The 26,820-nt window shown below is 39.4% G+C and overlaps 1 protein-coding gene across 1 annotated transcript in view; it reads right to left on the bottom strand.

The window, feature by feature from the left end:
- KCNH8 (potassium voltage-gated channel subfamily H member 8) overlaps positions 1 to 26,820 on the bottom strand; it is a 355,181-nt gene that overhangs the window by 70,943 nt on the left and 257,418 nt on the right. The window contains exon 8 of the mRNA XM_019434283.2: positions 1,482 to 1,679. Within this exon, the coding sequence (XP_019289828.2) occupies positions 1,482 to 1,679 (198 nt within the window). The remainder of the gene's footprint in view (positions 1 to 1,481; positions 1,680 to 26,820) is intronic.

Genomic DNA, 26,820 nt, shown 5'->3' with positions numbered 1-26,820 from the left:
TAAGGCTCAAAAATGCTAAGGGATAGCTGGGATTAAGGCCATTAAAAGAACATGGTAAAATAGGCTTTTGGGGAGAATGGTGATGGGGCAGAAAATACTGATAGAACACTGCTTTAAGAATTCCAGTCTAAGAAGAATGTTTACTCGATCCAGGTAAATATCCACATCTCCTACGACTCCATGAGAGAAGTCTTGTGATTTGGTAAGTTTCCAAATATGTATTTATATACGGAAGTAAACATTTATCTGGGTTCAAACCTTGCCTCTTTTCCTTACTGATCGTATGACATTGGGAAAGTTACTTTATTTCTCCAAGCTTTAGATATATCATCTGAAAAATGTGGATAATAACAGTGTGGATCCTGTATCAGTTAGGCGGTTTAGAAAAGGGAAATGAACCTAAATATTTCAACAGAGGAAATTCACTGTAGAGAACTGGTTTTCCTGGGGCTAGAGAGCTAAACGAGCAAAAAGAGATTATAGCGGTAACGTGGCTATAATAACTGCAGGAAGGAGCTTCTGTCCTTGGAGATGGAAAAACAAAAGGAAGAAGGGGGCTTAGCAGAACACGAAGGCCCAAAAGAGGAGCGGTGAGGAGCCGTAAGACACGAAGGCCCGACTTTGGATGTGGGGGCGCTCCCAACTGATGCAGGAATCTCCGAGAAGATACAATGGGGCTGGTTCTGCGAGTGCCTGAGGCGGCTGAACACGAGGACCACTTCTGCCGCTTGAGGTACATCATTCGCCTGAGAAGCAAGCAGTCCCCTCTCTCCACCTCCTGCTTTCCGGTCTCCCTCTGGTGCCCCTACTGGTAGAAGCAACTGAAGTCGGCTGGCAAAGAAAAGTGAGGTTTGCAGCATCCAAACTCCAGCGTGACAAAGCATAACAGGGAAGGCGGGTTTGGAGCTCAGGGACAATAGTATAATAATTTGTCTGTTTGTTAAATGGGACAGGAATCGTGCCTAACCTATAGACAATGACTCAGGATGTTGTACTGAAGCATTTAGCACAGAAAATGGAATATAAAAACAAGTTTAAAATGTTAATTATTTATTATTTATTGGGTGTGTTTCTTTGTTTTTGTTTTTATTTTTAACTAAGTGATCTAGCAAGCATCCTTAATTCACTATATTAGTATTAATAAAATTTGATAACACTGTGTTTGTGACTGTCAAATGGGCTTTCAAACATACACCTGCAATTCAAACTCCTATAATTTACATGAAAACAAAGTTCCTGCCCTTTCAAAATCGGTCATCAAGTAAACGGTTACTTCTTCATCTGTCCAGAAAATGGAATTCTTTGACATCACAGACTTTCATTGCTAATCTCTATGTATATTAAAGTGTTTGTCACCGATTTTCTAATTAGCGCTTTTTGACTCTTCCCATTTAAATGCGTTTCAGGACAGAACAAACGTAACAGAAATCCTGTGGCAGATATTCGTTCCCTGTCTTGCTATGAAGAAGAGTCTCCCTTACCGCCGATCAGCATGGTGCAGATGGAGAAGATCTTTTCCGCATCTGTATTAGCAGAGACATTCCCAAACCCAACACTGGTGAGGCTGCTGAGAGTGAAGTACAGAGCGGCAATATAGGCACTTCGGATGGACGGGCCCCCCAAGGTATTGTTGCCGTAGTATGGAGACTCTAGTCTCTTTCCCAACTCATGGAGCCAACCTGCAATGGAAGAAAGAATGAGAACTTAAAGCCACAGGGTAGAGTCCCAGGATTAGCACCTGGGGGAGGGAGGGAATGACAAATGAACATTGAGGGACATACTGATTTGTTCAGGAAAAAGAAGAAAAAAAAATTAAAAGGGAGTTCAAGGCAAGAAATAAGATTCCATTGCTACGAAAGCAAAAATATCACTTTTATGCAAGCTGTTCTATATAAGACACACAGCAGAGAAGTGTGCATCCGAGAGCAGATGGGTGGTCAAAGCTAAACAGGTTACCCTCATGCAGGAGACTCTACCCACAGACACGGAAACTGGGATTGCTACGGTCGGTAACAGTGTGGTGTATTTCTCTAGTGGCTCAGCTCCTTTCCTCCTTCCTCAATTGGAGTTTCAAGAGACAAATGGGCTTAATAGGTATTTTTAAACCCTATGTGATGATACATAGCAACAACCACAAGGAGCTAGACTTCACATAGACGAGATGGGCTTTATTTCCATCCAGCACAACCTTGCCCCGTTTTATCCACTTGGGCTGACATCTAGTTGGCTTAGGAGTCTCAGCTCATGCTACCTCCTCAGGAAACCTCCTCTGCAGCCCCATCCTGCCATGTGGGGGTGGAGGGGGAAAACCGCACAACTAAGAGGTACCTGTAATAGAACTGGATGTCCCCCGCAGCTGTTTTATAATACTGCTCTCTACGTGAGCCCAAACTGATCAAATTAAGAGCTTTAAGTACATGCAGTTTATTGTATGTCAACTATGCTGTCATAAAGCTGTAAAAAAAGCTACATTAATAAAGATGAGAAACAGCAAGCATGACATTGACGATAATAGAATGGAAACAGCACAAACACCACGTTAAAATCCTTCATTGGAAACATTTATCCTTTAAGATTTTGTATTTCAGAATTCTCTCTTTCTCTTTCTTTGTAGGCGACTATGTTACAAACCACTGTGACAATTCAGCTGAACCCATAAGGTTCATAAGACTTCTGTTAAGAGATGTTATTCACTGACCGCTACTTTCTTGTAAACGCTTCATTTAATGGCTGCCCAAGAAGGGATGAGGGTCATCACACTTTTTAAGTAGTAATAATGCTGTCATTATCAACTAAAGTTATAGGTTATGGAACTGTGCTAGGTAATTAAAATGCATATTTTAAACAACTGGGAATTCCTTGCGACCAAGGAGAATTGTTTTGTGGCAAGCATTACATCTTATTCATCCTGTGTCTTCAGTAAAGTGTTTCTCAACCCTTAGCTTGCCTCAGAAACATCTAGAGGGCTTGTTAAACAGCGATAGCAGGTCCTATCCCTGAAAGTTTTTTAAAACTGCTGTGCCCTCTGCCACCTCCACTAACCGCATCAAAGTTTCTGTTGCCAAGACCAGGTACAGGTATTTTTTAAAAGTTCCCAGTAGAATCTAATGTGAAGATAGAGCTTAGAACCGCTATTCCAGATCTTAGCAAAGCACTAACAATAGTCAAGTTTAATAACTGTTATTTTAAAAAGTGAATGAGTTAATGAATGTATCAATTGTTCTTGAACTCTATCGTCGTATGAGATAATATGACAGCCTTGAGACGATAACACAACATATGTGCATTTGTAAATTTGTACTAGGATAAGAACATATGTTTGGACGATAGAGAATAATAATGAAACGTAAGTGACATGCTATAAAAAGTGATGCTGTTAGTAAGTTATGACCAGATACTCTGTCTGGAAAGGCTTTGCGAAGGAAATATGCTCTAGTGATGGGGTTCAGGGAAGGCTGGCACACAGGAATGTGCCACTTGGGCATGGGAATTATTTGAGCTGAAGGCAATCGGGGCCTGACAGACTCAAAAGAAGCTTTTTACTCCCCCCTCAACAGCCTAAAAGAATTTAGATAGGGGGCCTGTACCAAGAAGAGAGCTATTACCAGGGATAACTTTTTACATCAGAAAGATTTGTCTTCATGGCATGGCAAACATTTGTTTTCTGAACATTTGCTCTTCTCATCTTCCAATGAACTTTCTTCCCTTTGAAGCCCCCTTGGCCTTAGCTCAGGATGGCCTCGAAGCCTCAATTGCCTGACCGTCTTTGACCCTCTCATGTCTACGTGAAACTCCTACAGGTACTACATTAAATTTGTTTTTCTTCGGTTTTACTGTCTCACATCAGTATAATTATTAGGGCAGCCAAAGAACCTAAAAAAGAAGAGAAAAATAACGTTCCTCCCCAACACTGGATTCAACACAGATTTAAATGTGGGCTCCTCCATTTATAGGCTGTAGGAACGACTAACTTCTCTGAGCTCCACTTTTCTCACTTGGAAAAACAGAGATACTATCTAAGTTGTGGAGCTGCGATGGATTAAAGGAGGTGCCACATAGGAAAATGCCAACCATTGTTACTGGCTGAGGTTTAGTGTATCTCTTTTCTCTCTCTTGCTTCTCTTACTTTCATGGGAACGAGAAAGCACAGAAGTCCAGGAAGGTAAGAGAAAATAAGAGCCCAGCACTGAACTGTAATGGGAGAGGAAGGTGGTGACTCCATGTATTCAGTAAAAACTACTGTAGGGGTTAGCATTTCCTAACCAATAGAAATAAGAGGGGAAAAATCTAGATGACAGCAGCTCTTAAAACCGGGGAAGTTACGGGGTGCCTGGGTGGCTCAGTCGGTTAAGTGCCCAACTCTTGGTTTTGGCTCAGGTCATGATCACATGGTTTCAGTTTGGCCGCAGGTTGGGCTCTGCCCTAGCAGCGTGGAACCTGCTTGGGATTCTCTCTCCCTCTCGCTCTGCCCCTTCCCTGCTCATGCTGTCTCTCTCAAATAAATAAATAAACGTGAAAAAAATGGCGGAGTTATATGCCCATTTGTGAATCTGAAGAAAGACGCGATTCTTTGGCCAGAACAAAGTACATGTGGAGACTGTGGGCCACTCTGTACTCATTTTGTCATTTCATGGCTTCCTGAAGCCCTTTCATACATATCAGATTAAAAAAATCTGTTCTAGAATTTTAAGCGAGGGGGAGGATGAAGTGATCAAGGGTGATTTGATAGAACGTAGCTTAATCTTGTATGGAAAAAGATTTAGAAATAACGGCAACTTATCCAAGATTAATTGATGAGATATCACAAAAGCAAATCACATGTGCATTTAAAAAATATTACTGGTATATTTATATGCACCGTAGGAAGAGAGTGCAGACACAGAGGCATAATCAGGAAGCAGAGAGAACATCTGAATTTATTGTCATATTCAGGATGTCGATTTCTGCAGGATAGCGCCCCCGTAGGCATTTGATCCAGACGCCGTCAAATATGGAGAACCACAGGATGCTGAATGGCTGGTGGGCTTGGTATTTCTCAAGTGTCTTCCCACTTGTGCTCTAAAAGGGATGCTGTATTATTTCTTCTGGACAAAGAACTGATTAGAGGGGCTTGTCCTTTTGTTCCGTATTGGTCATTCCTGCTAATTACTGGGAAGCTGAAAACTGTCCTCTTACCCAGAGAGTAAATATTGCATGACCTAATTTCTGTTTTAGCTGATGCACAGAGGAAGAGAAAAACCCAGAAACAACTGAGCTACTTACTACTTCCTCTTGCCTGAATCAGCTGCACCATCAGACCATGAAGAAACAACTGGACCCACCTATTGATCTTCAATTAAGGTATTCATTACCTTACGGAACCCAGTTTTCTCACTTAAAAAAAAAAAAAGCAAACAAACCCAGTCAATATATTTGGTTGAACTTCTTAACTGGAACAAAAGTGAAATCCTGAAGAATTCTCTGAAGCAAATCAGTTTCATATAGATTGATTTCTGTAATCAAATAGGATGAAAGTTTGTATCAGGACATACAGATTATATTAGATTATATCCTCATCCAGGGCCTGTTCATTTACAATGTGTGAAGCTATCTCAGAAGTGATTCAGGGCGCAAAACACAGAGGAACAACAGACCTACTTTTGTTGATATCTCTTTTCCGTCTAGCCAACTGTTCTGTCTATTTTCAGAAACATCTTGTTTTTTAAGAAAGGTTGCTACTAAACTGTGTTACAGCTGACGGAGCAAAAGCAATAATGATGATGACAAAACCTGGTAACACGCAAAGGAGGTAACACCCACAAATCCTGGGATTGGCTCTGTGGGCTAAATAAAACTTTTTCACAGAACAGCTCGTCCAAAATGAGAGCACATGTTCACTGTAACAAGACAACATGTCACTGTACTGTATAGAAGAAACAGTTTAACCAATTTGGAAGCCAATCTTTTTTTATGCTGAAGAAACTCATCTCTAAAGGAAGGGATGTCCTAGAACAGTCTGTCTGCTTCTGCTCATTTTTTTTTCCTAAGGAACATTTTGAGGAAAAACACATACACAACATAAAGTAGAATCTAAATATACTAATACATTGCAATTTGATAAAGACAAAAGATATCATAAAATAATCCTATCATTACTAAAATTGATTAGATAAATAAAAGAGTAGGTTTATGAAACAAAGAAATTTTAAGATAGAATGACTCCTTTTTTTGAGAGAGTGAGAGAGAGAGAGAGAGAAGGTGAGTGGTGGAGGGGCAGAGAGCACAGAGCCTGGTGCAGGACTGATCTCACCACAGTGAGATCATAACCTGAGCCAGAATCCAGAGTTGGAAGCTTCACCAACTGAGCCACCCAGGGGCCTCAGGACAGAATGACTCTTAATGACCACGCCCAGAAGAGCATGGAATTTAGCACAATTCAATCCATATATTTTTCACTGCATACTTACCATGGGCCCAGTATTTTGCTTAATTACACACTTCTAACACTGAATGGGAATTTCTAATTAGTTTGCTCGTTAGGCTCCCTACAATAATTTACTTACTTTTACTATGCATATCGTGTGCACAGTTTGTACAGGTGTGACCTGCTTTATACAACATATGCAGTCTTAAAAAGTTTAGTTCAGATTAGCCTTTGGTAAGTGAGCAGATAGTTCAGATTTAATAAAAGGAATGGGAGCATGTTATTTAAGGAAAGCCTATGGTGAATTTCTTTGGTCGCATAAAATACCTTAGTAATATGCAAAAGTATCCGGTAAAATATAAGCTTATTAAATCATATTTATATGTGTGTGTTAAGATGTGTTTGTATAGACAGAAAAAAGAGAGAGAGGATTAGCACATGCATAATCACACCTATAATCCCAAATGGTGTTTTACTTAATTTGGAACGCATGAACCATGTTGCATTAGGGTGTGGCGAGAAGCAAGAAGGGAAGCCATGCCAGGGTTTTCTTGTTACTAGGTTGGCACACGCTTTACATTTTACCGAGGGCTTCCTGGGCTCCAGACACTCCAGTAAGGCCGTCCATCTCCCGTCTCACTTACAGGCACTAATTGTATGGAATAGGTACGCTTATCATCCACATTTTGATCCATTATTTCATTAATCATTATAACCATTTAGAAATCATCATCCTCATTTTAAAGACGAGAAAACTAAGGCTCCAAATGATTAAATAGCTTGCTCAGTATGGCAGTGTCAGGGTTTGAATCCAGATCTGTGTGCTGTCAGAGCCCAGGTTCTTGACCACTATGTACAGTGGTCACGTAATATACATATACCCACGTAATATACATACAAGCCCAAGAATACTACTGTTGTAGTGTGGCTGAATGTCTTTACAAGCGAGATGCCATTTGTTATTATGGTGTACATACGTGGCAAGAAAGAAGTAGTCTTAGTTAGGCCTCCCCAGAAGCAGACCCTGAGGCATGGCTTTAACTATAAGTCATTTATTTAGGTGTTAGGTCCAGCACATATATTTAGGAGACAGTAGGGAAGGGACACAGAGAGTGGAGGAAGCCAATGAAGCATGCCCAATCAAGCAAGCTATCACTATAGGCAACTGGAGCTTAAGCCCACGGGGGGAACCCCGAGGAGGAGTGTAGAACATACCCCCTGTCAGAGCAGGGGAGTATTAACCATCATTGATTGAGGGTGGCTCTAAGGGAGCATGACTTCCCCACCGTGGTCATGACTGTAGCAAAGGAGGCTTCTACATCTCAAGACAGTGCCTCAGGCATAGATATAGATCCTAAGGATAGGAGTCATACAGAGTGAGGGGGCACGGTAGAGTACCAACAACATTTGCGACAGCAGCCAACACTTACTAAATGCCAAGTATTTTGCTAGGCTTTCACATAACATATTTTCACACAGCTATCACAACTACTCTGCCTTTTTTTTTTCTAAACTGATAGAGTCCAACAGAGAAGGTCAGAAGTTTTCTCCTGTCTTTAGGGACTTTTAGAACTGAGAGGTAAATCCATGCCTTTCTAACTAAACATCCATGATCCTTCCCCTATACTACACTGCTTATAAAGAAGTAATCATTTTAAATGATCTTTTTAATTGCGCTTGTTGAAACCGTTATTAAATAAGTTTGCATTTCCAGCGGCCTCTTTTGCTTAGCGTGGGGGGATTGTGCCCCAAAGGCACACATCATATCAGAGAAAATAGAGGAGGAAATTACCAAACATAATCCACAATGTAGACATGGGATGACATGGTATTTAGAACCTGAATATTACTTCAACAGGGATCAAGAGGTTTCTAATGTAAATTCCAAGCATAGAAAATACTATGGTTAACATTGGCTTCCCCTCCCTCCATACTTAATCCTTTTGGACTTCATTCAGCTGAGAGGTAGAAAAACACTGAGTCCTAAAGTGGGAGGTGTCTGGCTGGGAGAGGCAAAACAGTGGGAGATGATGATTGTGGGGCACAGCATGAGAACTTCTCTGGTTGCTTAGCCTCTCCCCAGCGGCTAATCTGTGGGCCCCGCCCAGCTGCAGGGGTGATTGAGAGATATCAAGAAGGGTGTCAGAAGCCTGAGTGCCTGCATGTGTCTATGTGGGTTTGTGGGGGTGGGGGTGGTGATGGTGAGGCAACAGAAAGACAAAGATTTGTGTGAGGTATTGTATTTACTGTTATACACTCAAAAAGAGTTGTTAGTCCGAAACAGAATATCACAAAAAAACCTTGAGATTTCATCTCCATTGTCTCTCTCTCTCTCTCTAAGTTTATTTATTTATTTTGAGAGAGACAGAGAGAGTGCAGGTGGGAGAGGGACAGAGAGTGAATCCCAAGCAGGCTCCTCATGCACAGCCTGATGTGGGGCTCGAACACAGGAAATCGTGGGATCATGACCTAGGCCAAAATCAAGAGTCGATCACTCAACCAAATGAGCCACCCAGGCATCCCTTCACTATCTCTTAAAATATCTACATATTTATCTCCATTCCTTAAAGTTCAGCTAGTGCCTGCCACTACAGTTTTCTGTTTTGTTTGTTTTTTGATTTAAACAAACTTTTTATTTTGGGATAATTTCGACTAATACCAAAGTTGCAAAGAGTACAAACAATCCCCTTTGTACCCTTCACCCAGTTTCTCCTAATGTTAGCATCTTAATGTTTATCAAACTATGAAATTAACATTGGCACATTACTACTAACTAAACTATGGACTTTCTATATTTTAATGTAAGAATACAGTTAAGGAGAAGTTCAGAGACTTAGATTCCAGAACTCACTCTCTACCTTCCACTCCATCCCCATATTTCAGGGTGTGACTGTGGATAAGACTAGAAAGGCACCAGGCTACAGTGATATTTGATATTGATTTGTTGATTCCACTAAGGAAAAGGCCATCAGTAAATTTGGGGTCCTGTCCGAATTTGACCAGGAACTCCATTACTTGGAGTTTCCACAGATCTCACGTTTTGGTTCTCATAAACTAAGAGGTGTCTTACATTTCTGAAATGGTGTAACCTACTTTTGTGGTGAAAGTCGGAAGCAAAAAAGATTAATCATAAAAGAGTGGAGATTGGACCTAGGGTCAGGAAATGGAGGTCGTAATCTTGGCCTTGCCGTTAATTTAGTTGATGTCTGATCCTTTATGCACCAATAGCCTTTCTAGTCTTCCATTTTTCCATCTTGAAGATGAGGTGATTGGATTGAGTAATCTCTTTTCCTGTAATCTTTTAGTAATCTTTCTCAGATCCAAGATTTGACGAAACAAGATCCTGTGACGTTTCCTCACGAACGGTTGATTTTCCGAAAGTAAAATGCTTGTGTGATAACCCATGATCTTATAATTCATCCTTTATTTGTTTTTAATTATTTGAGTGATGACCCATCAGCAAATGTTGATGGGATAAGGATGGAAGGTGTTCACATCTTGATGCATGTATCATTTCTGCTCTATTTCCAGCGCTGAACAATTACTCAGAAGCAATATTATGTGATATTGGTACCGTCAGGAAAAAAAATGCACCACTTGTGCTAAACCAGCCCGGAGTTTGCCAGTTCTCTAAAGTCTACTTAAATATGAAGTATTAGTATACTAAGGTACAGCATTCCACGTAAGCAATGAATGTAAAGATTACATACTACGATAAACTACCAAAATAGACCATCATCACATGCAGCAAAGAAACAAAACCAAAACTGGGGCACCTGGGTGGCTCAGTCGGTTAAGTGTCCAACTTCAGCTCAGGTCATGATCTCACAGCTTGTGAGTTCAAGCCCCTCCTCGGGCTCTGTGCTGACAGCTCAGAGCCTGGAGCCTGCTTCGAATTCTGTGTCTCCCTCTCTCTCTGCCCCTCCCCTGCTCGCACTCTGTCTTTCTCTGTCTCAAAAATAAATAAACAAAAAAATTAAACAAAACAAACCAAAACCAAACCCAAACCAACCAAACAAAAACACTCCAGAAAGAACAAGAAATGTAAAACAACCTGAAGTCACAGTTGGGCATCTACGATAGAGCTTTCTGACTGATCCTAAGAAGAGGCAGTATAGGCCATCTGTTTCCAACCAGCTGGGACACTTCCAAATGCCTCTCAAATCTTGGCTAAAAATAGAGGAAATTCTAACAAAGATTAGGCTCACGGCTAAGTTAACAGAACACAAACAATGAACTATTTACCTTTAACTGTCCTATATAAAATGCTCATACAATTCACAGTTCACAATTCAGATCTGCCTCAACATGAGCATTTTTTCCTGAGGAATTATTAGTACGTTTTTCAGGGCTTAATGAGTTTGTGAGACAAACATTCATGGCTGAACTCATTTACAAAGGCAACTTGTCACTCAGGAAGAAAATTCTAATCCAAAGCACTCATCCTTTGCGCCAAGGGACAAAAACCTAGCTCAAGAAAATAATTTAGGATAAAAATAATTGAATCCAGCCAAATTATTTTACTTTATTGGTAAGCTCAAGTTTATTTTCATTACCTGCTCCCAATTTCCTTCTTATTCTCTCCTTTCTCTCAAAGATTTAGAATTGCTGCAAACCTAGGGAAGAAAAATGAATCGACACATCCCACGTTTGCAAACCATTTCTCAGGGGTAGTACTTGCCTGGCAGTCATTTAAATTAGAAGGATAGGCTTTGACATCCATTAAAAAGGAATCTCAAGTTTCTCTGGTTTGCAGAACTTCAAAATAAAGTTCTAATTACATTTCTTCCAAAGGCATTAAAGGAGATATGTTTTCTAACATCTCAATTATAAAAGTAACTCAAATAAATTAAGCCTCATAATATGCTGGAATGTTGCATTCAAATACAGTAAACCTTGTTTTGCGAGCATAATTTGTTCCGGAAACATACTTGTAATCCAAAGCACTTGCATATCAAAGCGAATATCAGGGACCATTGGCTCAGTCGTGATCATGTGACATTCGGTGTCACTTACTACTCGTGTTGCAAGGCATCGCTCGCCTATCAAGTTAAAATTTATTAGAAATGAATGCTTGTCTTGTGGAACACTCGCAGAACAAGTTACTCAAAATCCAAGGTTTTACTGTACTTCATTAAAGAGTCCTCTGGATTTTATATACCTTCACTTGGTATTGAAACTGTTCCAAAGGCAGTTTCTTCAAGTTTCTAGGAAATGCTCAAGTCTCCAAAATGAAACACCAACTTAGAGGTATCGGCTTTTGTTCTCCATTTGAAGAGCTGATTCTGACTCATATGTCCAGTAATGCATTTAGAAACGTGTAACTAACTTTGTTTGATGGCTTGATGGGGAATGGAATACGTGGTGGGAATCTGCATGAGTGTTCCAAAATAAGTTTTTAGCCAGCACGTGGCTGAGTGGTTGGATGTGAAGTAAACACAGGGTGATAGGGGTGTGCCCAAGACACCCAGAGGTGGCATGCAGAGTTTTACAAATGCGAAGTAGAATAGAGGGCACAGGGCAATGAATCGAGGAACAAGATATGTGGGAGGAATGCAGAAGAGAAACAGGACAACAGAGAAATGTGTCAGACCAGGTAGTGTAGTAAACCTGGGTGACCCAGAAGGCAAGCAACGCAGGATAGGAAAGTACTACTTAGTTGTGTGATGTTGGCTAAGTTACTCATCCTCTTCGGGCCCAGTGTCCTTCTTGCTACAATGGAGAACATGACAGTACCTCACCTCATAGGCTGTTGTGACGTCAAGTGACCCAATTCACATAAAGGGTTTAGTAGAATGCTAAACACAACAAGCACTAGTAAAGAGCTATTCTTGTTGCTGCTGTGGTTTGAAAGGATTGAAGGTTTTCTGTCTCACTGAAAGTAATACAGACTTCTAAAAGCCTTCATAACTGTACATCGGTATAAAACACGAACCCAGCATCTCATTTCCATCAGTAGAAAATAATGAACACAGTAGAAATAACATACACAATCACATCATTCTTGCAGATCAGGGATTTTGCGCCATTGGTATTACAAATGCCACTTCTCATCATGAGGTACTGAAAATACAAAATGGATAGGATGTAGGCTCAGAATATTTTGTCATCGATCTGCTTTGCTGTTACTTGGCTTGTTACGGTACAAAGAGTGTGTTGTAGTACTCTTGTTTGTGCCTTTGTAGCTGAAGACCACACACTGATCGCCCAAGGCACAGAATAGTTTATATATTATTTAATTTAATCTTATATCGTGTAACAATCTCTTCCAATTCTAAGAGCCAAGGGTTATAATCTGAAATGTTGATATTAAAGTGTTAGGCTAAATCAAACATGATCAAGAGTAGACACATGTTAAGGCTAAGGACCAGCTTTTCGATCTGGGTTTGTCTGAATTTTGAGTCTTTACACCTGTTAATATGCCATAGTACCTCCTGATCCTTCTTGTCGGTCGAAGTTTGGGTATTAACACACTCTTGATTCACTTAATCTCTTTCACACGAATGGCTGTTCCAGTTGACTTTTCTCTGTAATTGCTGTTCACTTCCACCTGGTCCCTATCACTTGCTTATAGTCACCATTATCAAGGACATGTGGTCTGGAGACATGGCGTCATTTTTATTTTGAGCATGGAAACTTTTGTGACACTCTTCACCTCCCCACCACCCCTACCAGAAGCCCTAGCTATTATTCCAAAGGCTGTTGGCGGGAATTGATGTGTTCATGGTCAGTGTATGCAAAAGCCTGGGGAATGTGAAAGCTTTTTGGAACCATAGACTGAACTCTCAGCAAGTCCCCAAGGCTTCATTTTCCAGGAATAGAACTCTTTGGTTACATTCTCTTGTGGACTTTGCAAGAGACTTTATATAGGTCAGACCCATGCTGTGGAGAAATTAAAGACCACACAGCTTTTGTTTTTCTTCTGAAAACCCACTTTCCTACATAGTTTTTTAGACCTTATTAAAAATATTAAATAAGCTAAGCTTTGAATCAGGCTTTAACCATTCCATTCACCGGCATCTAACTTTTAATTTCACCCACAGACACCAACTCTGTATGCATATTCATTATTTGGCGACCATAATGCCTTTTTAATGGATTTAAAGCAATGGAAGCAGGGGCAAAAGATGGTTTAGTCTCCAGCCTGGCATACAAAAGTTGGTTTAACTCATATTGTAATCAAAGTACATACAGTACATAGCTTATTTGCACATTTGCTTAAATCTTACCCTAACAATTTGCGGGAAAATGTGTTTATGCTTTCATTGGATGGTATCTTCTGAAATACTTATAGTCCAGTTTCTGGGAAACAGGTTTCAAATGCCATGGGGCAGGTTTTGTAGAGGTTAGGGAGAAAGCTGTCCCACTCTGGGCATATGACAGAGGCAGCAAGAGGCACGCAGTAATGACAACAGGGAAGTCCAAGGTACCAGAACACCCTGAGAAAACATGGCAGGAAGCAGCAGCAGCAAGCCTGGGCAGAGCTGAAGGAGCAGTGCAAGTCCTCTCAGAAAGAAACTAAGCAGCCAGGGCTCTAGTGAGCCCAGGCTATGGTCGAGGCAGGATTTGACTTCCAGTTCTAACTGCTGAGGACCCAGGAACACATGAGTTATACCCTGTAGTCAGAGCCCTGATTCTAAGACTAGGATTGAGCCCAATCTGCCTCCCCTGGTTCCCCACTCTTCCAAAATATGGCAGCATTTCTAGTGTTTAAAAATCCAGTTGTCCAATAGCTAAATTATGGAAAGAGCCTAAATGTCCATCAACTGATGAATGGATAAAGAAATTGTGGTTTATATACACAATGGAATACTACTTGGCAAGGAGAAAGAATGAAATATGGCCTTTTGTAGCAACGTGGATGGAACTGGAGAGTGTTATGCTAAGTGAAATAAGTCATAACAGAGAAAGACAGATACCATATGTTTTCACTCTTATGTGGATCCTGAGAAACTTAACAGAAGATCATGGGGGAGGGGAAGGAAAAAAAAGGTTAGGGAGGGAGGGAGCCAAACCATAAGAGACTCTTAAAAACTGAGAACAAACTGAAGGTTGATGGGGGGTGGGAGGGAGGGGAGGGTGGGTGATGGGCATTGAGGAGGGCACCTGTTGGCATGAGCACTGGGTGTTGTATGGAAACCAATGTGACAATAAATGTCGTATACAAAAATAAATAAAATTTAAAAAAATCCAGTTGTCAAGGCCTCAGCTACAACTTCACCCGCTTTAGGAGGTTGCCTTTTTCAAGTTCATATGACGTCACTCCCTGTGCTTGGTTTTCCTTTTCCAAACATCCTGCAGATTGTTAATGTCTGTCTTTCGGGTTTTGTCTCAGAATTGAATGTAGTCAGTTTTTGTTTTGGAGGTTTGTTTGTTTGTTTGTTTGTTTTGCTCAGCAACTGCACCCTCATGAAAACACTTGGTTCCTGAACTCTCTGTTCTCACATCCAGGTCCCAGCCAAGAGTATATTCAGATTAATTCTCTTTCTTTACCTCCCATCACTCCTGAAGAGAAGCTTTTCTTGACCCAGGAAACTAAAATATTACTTTCATTACTTCCACCTGTTCAGTAGTCTCTCAATAGCCCCTAAGTCATTAATTCACTAATTCACTCACTTGGCAAATAGGTAGTGACCACGCATAGTGTTTGAGATGCTGCGTGAGATGCAAAGGTCAGGGAGTTGGGTCATCATTGCCTTGCAGTCTACTAGGAAACTCTAATAATAGCGGATGTTTGCTCGAACTAAGTGCCCCTTCCTGGAGCAATCAGAAATGGTTTAAAGGAGGAAGAGTATTCAAATTGTACTGCACAGAATGAGTAGGATTTAGAAGAACAGAGATGTAGGGAAAGTGCAGAGGCACCAGGCCAGGAACACTTAATGCACATACGGAGAAAAGGAATTTATGCAATTTGGCTGGAGTGAAGGGTACGAGACAGAAAGTCATGTAGAGTACGTTTAACCTGCAAGTTTGCAAACTTAAAAATATCGTTCTTTTCTTCCAAGAAATCAAAAATCAACAAAAGCAATCCACCAAAAGAGAAGCTGGGTTTAAACTGCTACATCGAGGACTAATATTTCATATAATGGATAATACTGTGGCAAGAATGTTAAGCCTCTGAATAAATCAACAGGAAAAACTGTCAAATCATTCTCCCCCTATGGATATGCATGTGTGTGGCTATGTGTGTGAGAGAAAGAGAAAGACAAGGAAATCACAATATGGGGATGAAGTTAATATAATTCTTTGCTAGATTCAGAGGAGGAGTTCAACTTTATTTTGAGAATATTTATAATGCAAAAAGATAATGCACATCCTTAAAATCTAGAAATAACTTCTGAAGAAACAATAAGGCAATAGGTACTGTGGCTTTGAGAAAGTGCTGGAGAAACCTTTTGGGATTCATCTCAGGGTCATTCGTTCTGACAAAACTCAATACATGTAGAAGGAGAAACACTTTTCAGTCTTCAGAGAGGCTCATACTGAAGGGTTCAGGTTGTTGGCATTCAAGCCTTACACAGGTATCTAGATTATAATTTCTAATCATTACGAATCATCATCACTATGATGCAACACTTAACAAACACCTTTAAAGATCTTGCAAAACTCTCGCACCTCCAGTGATTTCATTTAGGTCTTATTTGTCTCCCCTCTCATTTTGCAGTAATCTATGTAATCAATTTTTCATCTCCATCCCTTAGCCCTGTTTCCCACCCCTCGCCACTGGAGGCCTGACTGCATTTTAATCTCATCTGATTATCTGCCTGCAGTTCCCATTAGACCGCTGCTTCTTGAGGGTAGGAATTATCGTCTGTCTCACACACTTGATTTCCAAGCCTAGCTCAGGGTGTGGCACCTAATATGCACTCAATACATATTTATTAAGCGATAAAGCATATCTTTCTCAATCATAAAGACCACAGAATAGATACACTTGTCATGAATACAAAACAGGCTTTGGGTTGGCAGAATGGCTTCGACGGCAGACCCATGACTACTTAACAATCTGACTTCAGGGAAGCAGGCTCTCTAAACTCCAGCTTCCTCAACTAAAAAAGGAACTAAAAATGCCTTCTTGTTTGTTGAGAGGCTTGAGGAAGATAAATTTATCACATCTGTCACGGTGCCTGGGGTATGATCACTGCTTAACATGCTGAATCCTGTTCACCTGTTTTTGCAGTCTTCCATCATTTTGCCAGAAATAACTCGATTATTCCAAAACGAACTTGCTCTCTAAATTGAAAGATGAGTTGACAATTAATTTTCATCTTATATCATGTATATAACTAAAAATGGACATATGCCAGTGGGGAAATTTGGGCGTTAGAATAAAGTGATCCATTAATATAGACAGATAATAAAATAAACTGAGGCATCACCATCACTTAGCAAAACCAAATGACTCCTGATTGATTCCACTAAAGTGTCTAAACATTTGAAGGATATTTTGACCCACTGTTTGGATTTGACATTCGGTGCCTCTCTCCATCTAGATGCCTTCACTGTTCTACCTCATGCTCTTTGCTCCTTGTTGAAAGAAACAAACATATTTTAATTATGCTATCCGGTAAGCATGGTTAGTAGAAATGGAACAAAAGCAGTTGATGATATTTAAACCCGAGCATGTTCAAACTGGCTAGTTCCCAAAACAAAATGACTTGATTGAAAATAAACATTTTTTAGGAACACTGAAGACAGCAAACATTGATTGGGGACAAATTAGACATGGTAGAAATAATGAAAAAAATATAATTCACAATAGCTAAAGCGGCACAAAGTAAAATTGTTATTGACCAATGAATGATGGAAGAATAAAATATTTTTAAGAAATTTTTTAATGTTTATTTATTTTTGAGAGAGAGAGAGAGAGGGAGAGAGAGAGAGAATTAGCGTGCAAGCAGGAGAGGCAGAGAGAGAGGGAGATCCAGAATCTGAAGCAGGCTCCGGGCTCTGAGCAGTCAGTGCAGAGGCAGATGTGGGTGAGGGGCTCGAACCCACAAACCGTGAGATCATGACTTGAGCTGAAGTTGAACACTTAACTGACTGAGCTATCCAGGCGCCCCAGAAATAAAATCTTAATAAAAATTAGTTCTCTAAAACTTGTGTTGAGAAAACTGGACTTGCTAGAAATGTCACAAAAGAAAACTCATTCTGTCTGATGTGGAATTTGAAAAAAACCTGATTGATGAATTAAATCTTTGGTATAAAGTTTACGTAGAAAAGAACTTACCTTGGTAAAAATAATTTCAGTCGCAATTTTAAAAAGGAAATGGAAAGAAATTATTTGACATTGCTGTATAGGTATTTATTAAATTAAATTAAATTTTAATTTAAGCAAATTTAATTTAATTAAAATTAAATTTTAATTTAAAATTAAATTTGTGCCGGAAGTTCTAGCAAGTACCTTCTAGATGAGAATCAGAAATGTTGCTCTTTTAGTGAAAATGTCTGTATTACTAAATATACAGTGGAAATGTGCTTAGGGGTCAAGAAACACAAACAGATATCCACAGGGTTAGTAAAAATGTGAGGTTCAAAATAGTAGGATCAGAACATCTGCCCTCATCAAAATCAATTCAATATTTTGTCAAATAAAGATCTTTTAATTATTTGATTGGTACCTCAATGCAATTATTGACTCATGGAAAATAGAGACTTTCCCTAATATAATTCCATTGAGCTTGCCACCCAAAGTTGGAATCTTTCCCTCCCAAAGAATGAAAAGTATTTAATTCACCAATTTTAAAGAATGCAAAATTCTCTAGGTTGGCAGTGGCAGTGAATTGCTGTTTGTCCCCCTCCCCCCTCTCTCTGTCACACACACACCCAATATGGCCATGACATTTGTAAAGAATGACTACTGGGGCGCCTGGGTGGCTCAGCTGGTTAAGCTCGGGCTCTTGGTTTTGGCTCAGGCTATGATCTCACGGTTGGTCAGTTCAAGCCCTGCTTTGGGCTCTGTGCTGACAATATGGAGTGTACTTGGGATTTTCTCTCTCCCTCCTCCACTCACGCTTGCTCTCTCCCTCTCTCTCAAAATAACTAAATAAAGTTAAAAAAAAATAACTACTATAACATGACTTGCTTACACCATTCATCAGGCATGTTGTCTACAGAAAAACAGCAGTCACATATGTTTAGTTGTTAACAAAATAATACTGGATTATTCATTTAAGAAGATCTGACTCTTCAGAATCCTATTACATGATGGTATTATTTTTGGATTTTTGCAAATATATTTGCATTGCTATGGACAAACATTTTCTGTATGAAACATATAAAACACCGTATTGGAGACAGGAATCATGTCTCCTCAGTTATGACATGTCTTTTTTTTAATGTTTATTTATTTTTGAGAGAGAGAGGGAGAGATACTGACAGAAAGCGAGTGGGGAAGGGGCAGAAAGAGAGGGAGACAGAATCTGAAGCAGGATCCAGGCTCTGAGTTGTCAGCACAGAGCAGGATGCGGGGCTCGAACCCATGAGCCGTGAGATGATGACCTGAGCCGAAGTCGGACACTCAACCTACTGAGCCACCCAGACGCCCCAATTATGATATGTTTTTAAATCTTGCCAGTTTACTCTTTAAAGCCATTTCATCGGTTATTTCCTAGCGGGTCAGAGTCACCACCTATTCTAAGATATACCATTTCAGCCACAGAATAGCTTTGCAACCTATAAACCTAAAGCAATATATTTTAAAAATTAATGGGATTAGCTAGCACTAAAAACATGATTTTATGAGCAAATGATAAAATTAGAAATACCACCCTTCTGTGCATCACACTCAAAAAAGCCAACCTTGACAGAATTCCATTTCAGGCTAGAAATTCTGCTAAAAATAAGCCTGTAATCTCTGACCATCAGCAGCAGATTTTCAGTAAAGACTGCAGGCAGTTTGGGTGCTGGCTTCAACATTGAAAATCAAGTACATGAAGTTTCTTGAGAACAAAATGAGCTGCCATGGTCATGACCTTAATAAAATATCATGTGTCAATAATAGAAATAATGGTAGCTGAAACAACAGCAGTAGCCAGGGCAGCCAACAGCCATTCACACGAACTAAGCATTCCATAATTACTTTATATCATTTAATCTTCATTATAACCTGGTGAAATTGCTAATTCTGTTTCCGTTTTACACTTGAGGAGATAGTGCTTTAGACAGGTAAGTGACATACGTAAACCAACACAGACAATGACTAGAGGATCCCGGTTTTGAAGTCTGAATCTAGAACTTAACGATCTTTTTTTTTTTTTTTTTTTTTTTTTTAAGTAGGCTTCACCCCCAACAGCACGGAGCCCAACGAGTGGTGTGAACTCGCGACCCTGAGATCAAGACCTGAACTAAGATCAATACGCTTAACCGACTGGACCACCTAGGTGCCCCTAGAACTCACATTCTTAAAAAGCATCGTATAACATCTTATCCTTTGGCATCAAATAAAGGTTCACAGGAAGCTGTCCAGCCAAAGGTTAATTTTCGCTGTCTTCAAAAGAGACAATGGATATAGATTTTGAAAGCTGCATAAAGCTTGATGGACATTAACTTTTATTTCTGTCTTTAGTATTTCAATGGAGTGAATCTTCTGGTATCCAATCTCTGCCAGTCTAAATTTTTGTGTAGAGGACAGGGGCATGGACAAATATACAGGGAAACAAATCTACCACTTTTACAGAGACTTCATAAATCATTTCTATCTTGAACAGGGTTCTGGTCTCTGAGTTTCCGAGGAATTAAATTTAGGATTTGTCTTTTTTCCTGACTAATGTCAGTGGAAAAAAACAAAACCAATAGATTCCTATCCAAGTAAACGACATGTCAGCAAGGAGGTTTTAACAGTAGCCTCTGTAGGGTCTTAGACTATGAAGCACATTTTAATTATTTTTTCTGTTTGTGGCTAGTTAGAGAAACCCTAACTACAAAGCAAACACCCACACATACACGCATGACAAGAAAGGAGAAAAGAGGTATACACATTTTTATACCAGATGTCTAATTGGTTTAGATAAAATGTTTAGTTATCTCTTATTTCCTATCGTGTATCTATAACTCACAGTCATGTTTGTTAAAATCTCAAATGGAACTAGTGCTTAGTGGAAATTCTTTATAGATTCAATACCACTTTATAAAAATAATCACACAATTAGGGTACCCAACAGAAGGAAACTTTTCATTAGTGCAAGTGTATAAAGCATGAGACCAATCTCCTAAAAATAGCATGTGTATTCCCTTTCATGCAAATAAATGTACAGCTGGACCAAACAGTTTGGCAAACATCACAAAGAGTATTGTCTGCATTTCTCCCTTTTGAGTTTGGAATAAAATTCCTAAAATGGTCTATCAATCAGGTCACACCTTCTCTGGTCTCTTCTGTCTTAGAGATCCCATCTGTACATCGTGGCCAAGACTCCAACCCATTATTTTGGTCTTATCTCTCTTTTTACTCATTGTGTGTCTGAAAAAGCAAATCGGTGACCTATGGACTGGATCGGGTCCACATTTATTTGCACTATGCTTACCCTGTGCTTTTCAAGTTCTGAATCATTTGCCAGTGTTTAAATGCCAAAAAATCCCCGCTCCCAAATTCTCTGGAAAAATCAGATACTGGAGCTGGAGTTTGGTCATGGTTGATTCTTTCACATAGGCCTTGTATTCTCCACCTTTTTCAGAATTTAATTTCAGTAACCTTTAGTTTAGTACCTGGCCTTCTTCACCCATGTATTCTATGCTCCATCCTGTTGTTGGCATTTTATTTTATTCAAGAATGTTCTACCCCGCACAAACTCATCCACGAACTGTTCCTCAAATGCATTGTGAGATTTCATACTTCCATGAATTTATTCACGCTATGCCTCTCACCTAAATGTTCTCTAAATGTTCCCCACCAAAATAGTCTTCACCTTTTGAAGCCCACCTCCAATGCCATCTTCACAGAGATTCAGTTAAAATTACTTCTACTTTTTTCTAAACTTTTTAGGAAGTTTTTGCCTGTGCAAATGTACAACAAACCTGCATTTAAAAAAAAAATAATTTTTGTGTAGTTTTGGGTCTACCTCTTGACTTTCTAAGAGAGTATGCTCCTGTCAGGCAGGGCTTCTAACTTCCAATTCTTTGTATTGCTTGCAGCCCATAGCATTGTCCTTCTTTGGGCCTCAACAAATATTTATATTTTATAGTAAATACTGAAAACCTCGTAGAGTTTAAATGCAACAATCTCCAAGACTCAGTTCTTTTTCTACCCTATTTTTCTCTATATCTATAGTGTCTTAGGAAAATAATCAGCAGTACATTAAACTGTCAACTATTCCAAAAGAATATGATTAATATAGTAGCTAGAAAGAAATAATTCTATATTAAGCACATTTGATGATGTCTTCTCTAGACAGCAGCATAATTTACTTTCCCAGTAACTGAACAATTCTGTCTGAAGGATTGGAGATTTGAAAGCTTATGTTTAAATGATTTTCCCCTATAAAGGCATTATAAGTAGGAATAGGGTCTTCAGCAATTAACCTTATTCAATTGGCTTCTTAGGGTTAGATTACAACCGTTCTTATACTTCAAAGAAAACATTCAATGAAATCACGCTGGCATTTAGGTTAGATTCTTTGGGGCAGAAATTGATACCATAGTTCTGGTAAGATTATGAACTTGGCTAATGTGTAAGCCTTTCTGATATAAACACCCAGAAATGCTGGTAATATATATATTATTCCAGAAGGAGAAGTGACATCTCCATATGCAAAAATGAGGAGAAGCAAATTTGAAAGCTGACAGGGAGAGAGGGATAGGCAGCCTAGCCAGAGGTACTGATGTCAGTGGGTTTGAGTTTCATACCCATGCGGGCCCAGGAGAGAGCACTTAAATCCTACAAATGCTGGAAATGACACCTGGCATACAACCTTGGCGCGTGCATGGAGAATGGTAGAAATAATTTACCCAACAGTTTACAGGAATTACAAGGAAGTTTGAGTCTGAAAAAAGTAGTCTCTTGAGAGAAACTTTTAAAATTCAGACTTGTGCCTTGCATACATTTGTGTCTGAACATACAGTAGCCATGAGGTGCCCTGAATGTAAGAAATTTTTAAGAATTTGATCCTAGGGAAAGAGATAATCTTACTGTCCTTAGCAAAAGCAAACAAAATAACAATCAAAATTCTGTATATTCCCATACCTCAATCTGTACAGAATTTCTACAGAAAGAAGCCCTATGGAAGATGAGCTGACAATAAAAATGAAAAAAAATTACATGAGAAAATAGTTCACCTTTTGCAAGAATTAGGTGATAAGAAAACTAACACACAATGGATGTGAATTAATTAAATAAAGATGGGGGGCGGTGGGCCTGGGTGGCTCAGTTGGTTAAGCATCTGGAGGACTCTTGGTTTTGGCTCAGGTCATGATCTTGTGGTTCATGACCTCAAGTCCTGTATCAGGCTCCATGCTGAGAGTGTGGAGCCTGCTTGGGATTCTCTCTCTCCCTCTCTCTCTCTGCCTCTCCTCTGCTCGTGCTCTCTCTTTCTGAAAATAAATCAACTTTAAAATTAAATTAAAATAAAATAAAATAAAGATGGGGAAATACAATTAAGATAATATATTTAAAATGCATAAATTCAATTCAGAAGTTTGATCTAATGGACATAAAATAAGGAACTAGGAACTATTAAAAGGAAACCAGACACCGTGGAAAATGAACAGAGATCTGAAAGAGCACCAAATAAAATTTCTGTGTATATTTGATAGAAAATAGTTAATAAAGATTTATAATATATGTATAATTAAATTCAGAATCTTGACCTAGTTGACATATATAAAACCTCGCAAAATTATATGCAGAAAAACACATGCATGTTCTATCCGAACACACAAAAAATATATTCAAATTGAGCTTCAGCAAATACTGAACAATCAGTGTCATAGACACCACATTCTGTGGCAATGAATGCATGTAATTTGAAATCAGTAACACTTAACTTCAGAGGTCACATATACAGTGGGTAATAATTTTTAAAGACTCTAACACTTCAAAATACAGAGCATCAAATAAGTTATTTAGGAAAGAAGAGAACTTGCAAATTAATAAGCTAAGTGTCTCATTCCCAAAGAGGAGACTGTAGTAGCCAAAAAAGAAAAAAAAAGTGGGGGAGGGGGAGACAATATGTTCTATTTTACTTACTGAGGGAAATGGAAATTGGAACAAGACACTACTTCTAACCCTCTGCTCCTCCCTGCCCCCAAGTTTTCTCAAATTTAAAACCATTGGTAATAATTGTTGTGAAGATCGGGGGAAAGAACAGAAATATCACCACTACCAAATAAGATAATGGAAAAATGTATTATTACTAACACCCACCACTACCTGCTCCTTAATTATCTGCTATTATTATTACTACTGCTTCTACTATTACTACTATGACTTCTATTTGTGTTTATTTATATGGAAGCTAACAAGACGAAGTAATACATTGTTTTACTAATACACTTGGGTAGCAAAAAAATAGCATCTAAGAAAAGATTATGCATCCACTTTAGTAAGGAGGGAGCAGACGCGAGTTAGGGGGTCATGGGGTTTTGGCTTTATCTGTAATACTGTATTATTTTAAAAATACAAGTGAAGCAGATATGGTAAAAGATTAAAGGTATAATTTCCAGTGGTGTCTACGACATTTGTTCTAAATGTTTTGGATGTAAAAAAGTATTTTATTTAAAAAAGAAATTTCCAGGACACCTCAAACTTCTCAAGCTTTGGTTTCTCTTTTGTAAATGGGGTTGAAAATATCTGCCTCATGAAAATGCAACAAAAAATCGGATGAGATAATGTACACAAATATATTAAGCACTGGACCATGCGTGTAGTTTTACTAAATAAATGTAAGCTAGATATTAATTTGATGTCAGTCAAGTTTTTTAAAAAAATGTAAAGAGGGGCGCCTGGGTGGCTTGTCGGTTAAGCGTCCGACTTCAGCTCAGGTCATGATCTCACGCTCTGTGAGTTCGAGCCCCGCGTCGGGCTCTGGGCTGATGGCTCAGAGCCTGGAGCCTGCTTCTGATTCTGTGTCTCCCTCTCTCTCTGCCCCTCCCCTGTTCATGCTCTGTCTCTCTCTGTCCCAAAAATAAATAAAAAAAGTTAAAAAAAATATTAAAAATAAAATGTAAAGAAAAAACGTTTGCAAATAATTCCACTACTTACTGAACTTATTTCTAGTCCACGTGTGCGTATTTCACTTTTTATCCCAAACAGGAATCGTATAATACATAGAAATCTGTATCCTGAGTTCTTCACTTGAAATAACCTGACCTTTTCCCCAGGTTACTAAATTTTCATTAAAATCAGGTTTACTAGTCTATTATTTCTTACATTCGTGTTTTCTCCATACTTCCTTTTTTCCTGTCTTTTTCTGCAGGTTCCACGGTTTGTGTGATTTGTAAGGTATGTGTACTATTTTCAATTCTATTTGCAGGTGGCATTTAATTTTTCAGAAGCCCATCTCAGCTGTACTTTTCTACTTAAGGGTTAATATCGGCAGTTTGCCATCGTAGTACCTCCTTTCCGTGGCCTTCATCTCTAAGATGGGAACCTTTCTCCTAATCTTGGATGAGACAGAAAAGCCACTGAGCCTGGCAGAGCTGCATTCTGCTTTAAAGCGATGTGTGCGCACCAACTCCTCCATCTCCTTACAGACCTGTGCTCTCAGAATCAGAGGGCAAAGTATGAGTGTGGAAAGAAGGGCTTCCTTGTGTAGGTCCCCCAAAAAGCTCACGGGGTCTGTGGGTTTTGTTTTGAAATCCAAACCTATTTATGTGTCAGTTAGTGGAAATTCTTCCTGTTTCTTCTACTAGGGCATCAGTGGTTGACCCTAACTTTCAGTGATGGTTAAGACGTTTAAGATGTCTTTATCCTGGTCTTCACATAAAAGTTACTGGGAAGACGGGAGAGGCCTCAGCAAGGGTTGCTATTCGGAAGAACTGTTATCTAGATCCAATCGTCTTAAATTTATTTATTTATTTACTTACTTACTTACTTACTGGGGAGGGGCAGAGAGAGGGATAACGAGAATCTTAAGCATGGAGTTCAGCACAGGGGCTCGATCTCACAACTGTGAGATCATGACCTGAGCCAAAACCAAGAGTCAGATGCTCAACCAACTGAGCCACCCAGGTGCCTGCCCCTCAATCTTCTCAAATTTAGTGATGGAGGCAACCTACAGACAGGTAAAAAAAAAAAAACTAATTTAAGGAAAATAGTGACAACCTGATTCTTTTCCATTGAAATCACAGGTTATTTTCTATTACTCCTTAAAAATACTATCTTTACCCTTCAGCTCTGGAAATGCAAAAATATTATACGTGGACTTGAGGAAAGGAATATATAGACTAAAATGTAATTTCAAAAACACACACATCAGGTCAACCCTACCGTCTCTTTGGAGCAAGGGCTAGAAACCACAAAAACCAGTTCACATATTTTTCGAAGTAGAAATATGTATTTCTATCTTCAGAAATACCTTAGAGTAGAAAAATCTCCGTCGAAAGTCTTTTGTATCCCTCTTCTTTGCATAAAAAAGAAGTAAGCTGGGGCGCCTGGGTGGCTCAGTCGGTTGGGCGTCCGACTTCGGCTCGGGTCACGATCTCGCAGTCCATGAGTTCGAGCCCCGCGTCGGGCTCTGTGCTGACAGCTCAGAGCCTGGAGCCTGTTTCAGATTCTATGTCTCCCTCTTCCTATGACCCTCCCCTGTTCATGCTCTCTCTCTCTGTCTGTCTCAAAAATAAATAAATGTTAAAAAAAAAAAATTAAAAAAAAAAAAAAAGAAGTAAGCTGATGTTCTGAAGATTTTGGAGATCACCTGTTCTGACCATCTCATTTTACCAAGAAGAAATATGAAGACTGGAGCCCGGACTGGACTCTTAATTTCATGACTCCCAGTCCACTCTTCTTCCCAGTACATTATGAGAAGCAAGCAACTAAGTAAAATTAGAGGTTTAGAATATTTCTCTCTCGGGCTCCTCCTTACACTAACATCCTGCGATCTATGAACCAAGGTTGGCTGGAATGAAATAGTAACTCAACTGGAGCCAACGCAATTGTGTAAGGCTGCTGAGTGCAGGGGTTGACGAGAAATGCTGGTTGGTGTTAGAGCCCGTATTGAGAAGGGCCTCACAAGCTGGGCTAATCAGAACGCTGTCCAAATGACCGAAGTTGTAAGATATTAGGAAGTTAGCTTTGCATCTGACTATCCCTTAGAGATTAAGCCAGAAATGAAATTTTGGACCTTCTAATCACAACCTATTTATGTATCCAATCTAGACAGCGGTAGTGCTTTCTCTCAATTTAAGAAATCATTACATTTCTATAAAGTTGCACGTAAAGTGAAATTGTTTATTGAGTTTGTCTGCATCACAAAATTGACAGTGCA

The sequence above is a fragment of the Panthera pardus genome, unplaced genomic scaffold (assembly GCF_024362965.1).
Source record: "Panthera pardus isolate Hobbes unplaced genomic scaffold, ASM2436296v1 HiC_scaffold_16, whole genome shotgun sequence".
Classification (NCBI taxonomy): domain Eukaryota; kingdom Metazoa; phylum Chordata; class Mammalia; order Carnivora; family Felidae; genus Panthera; species Panthera pardus.
The sequence above is the reverse complement of the archived record's forward strand: the minus strand, read 5'-3'. Positions and strand labels throughout refer to the sequence as shown.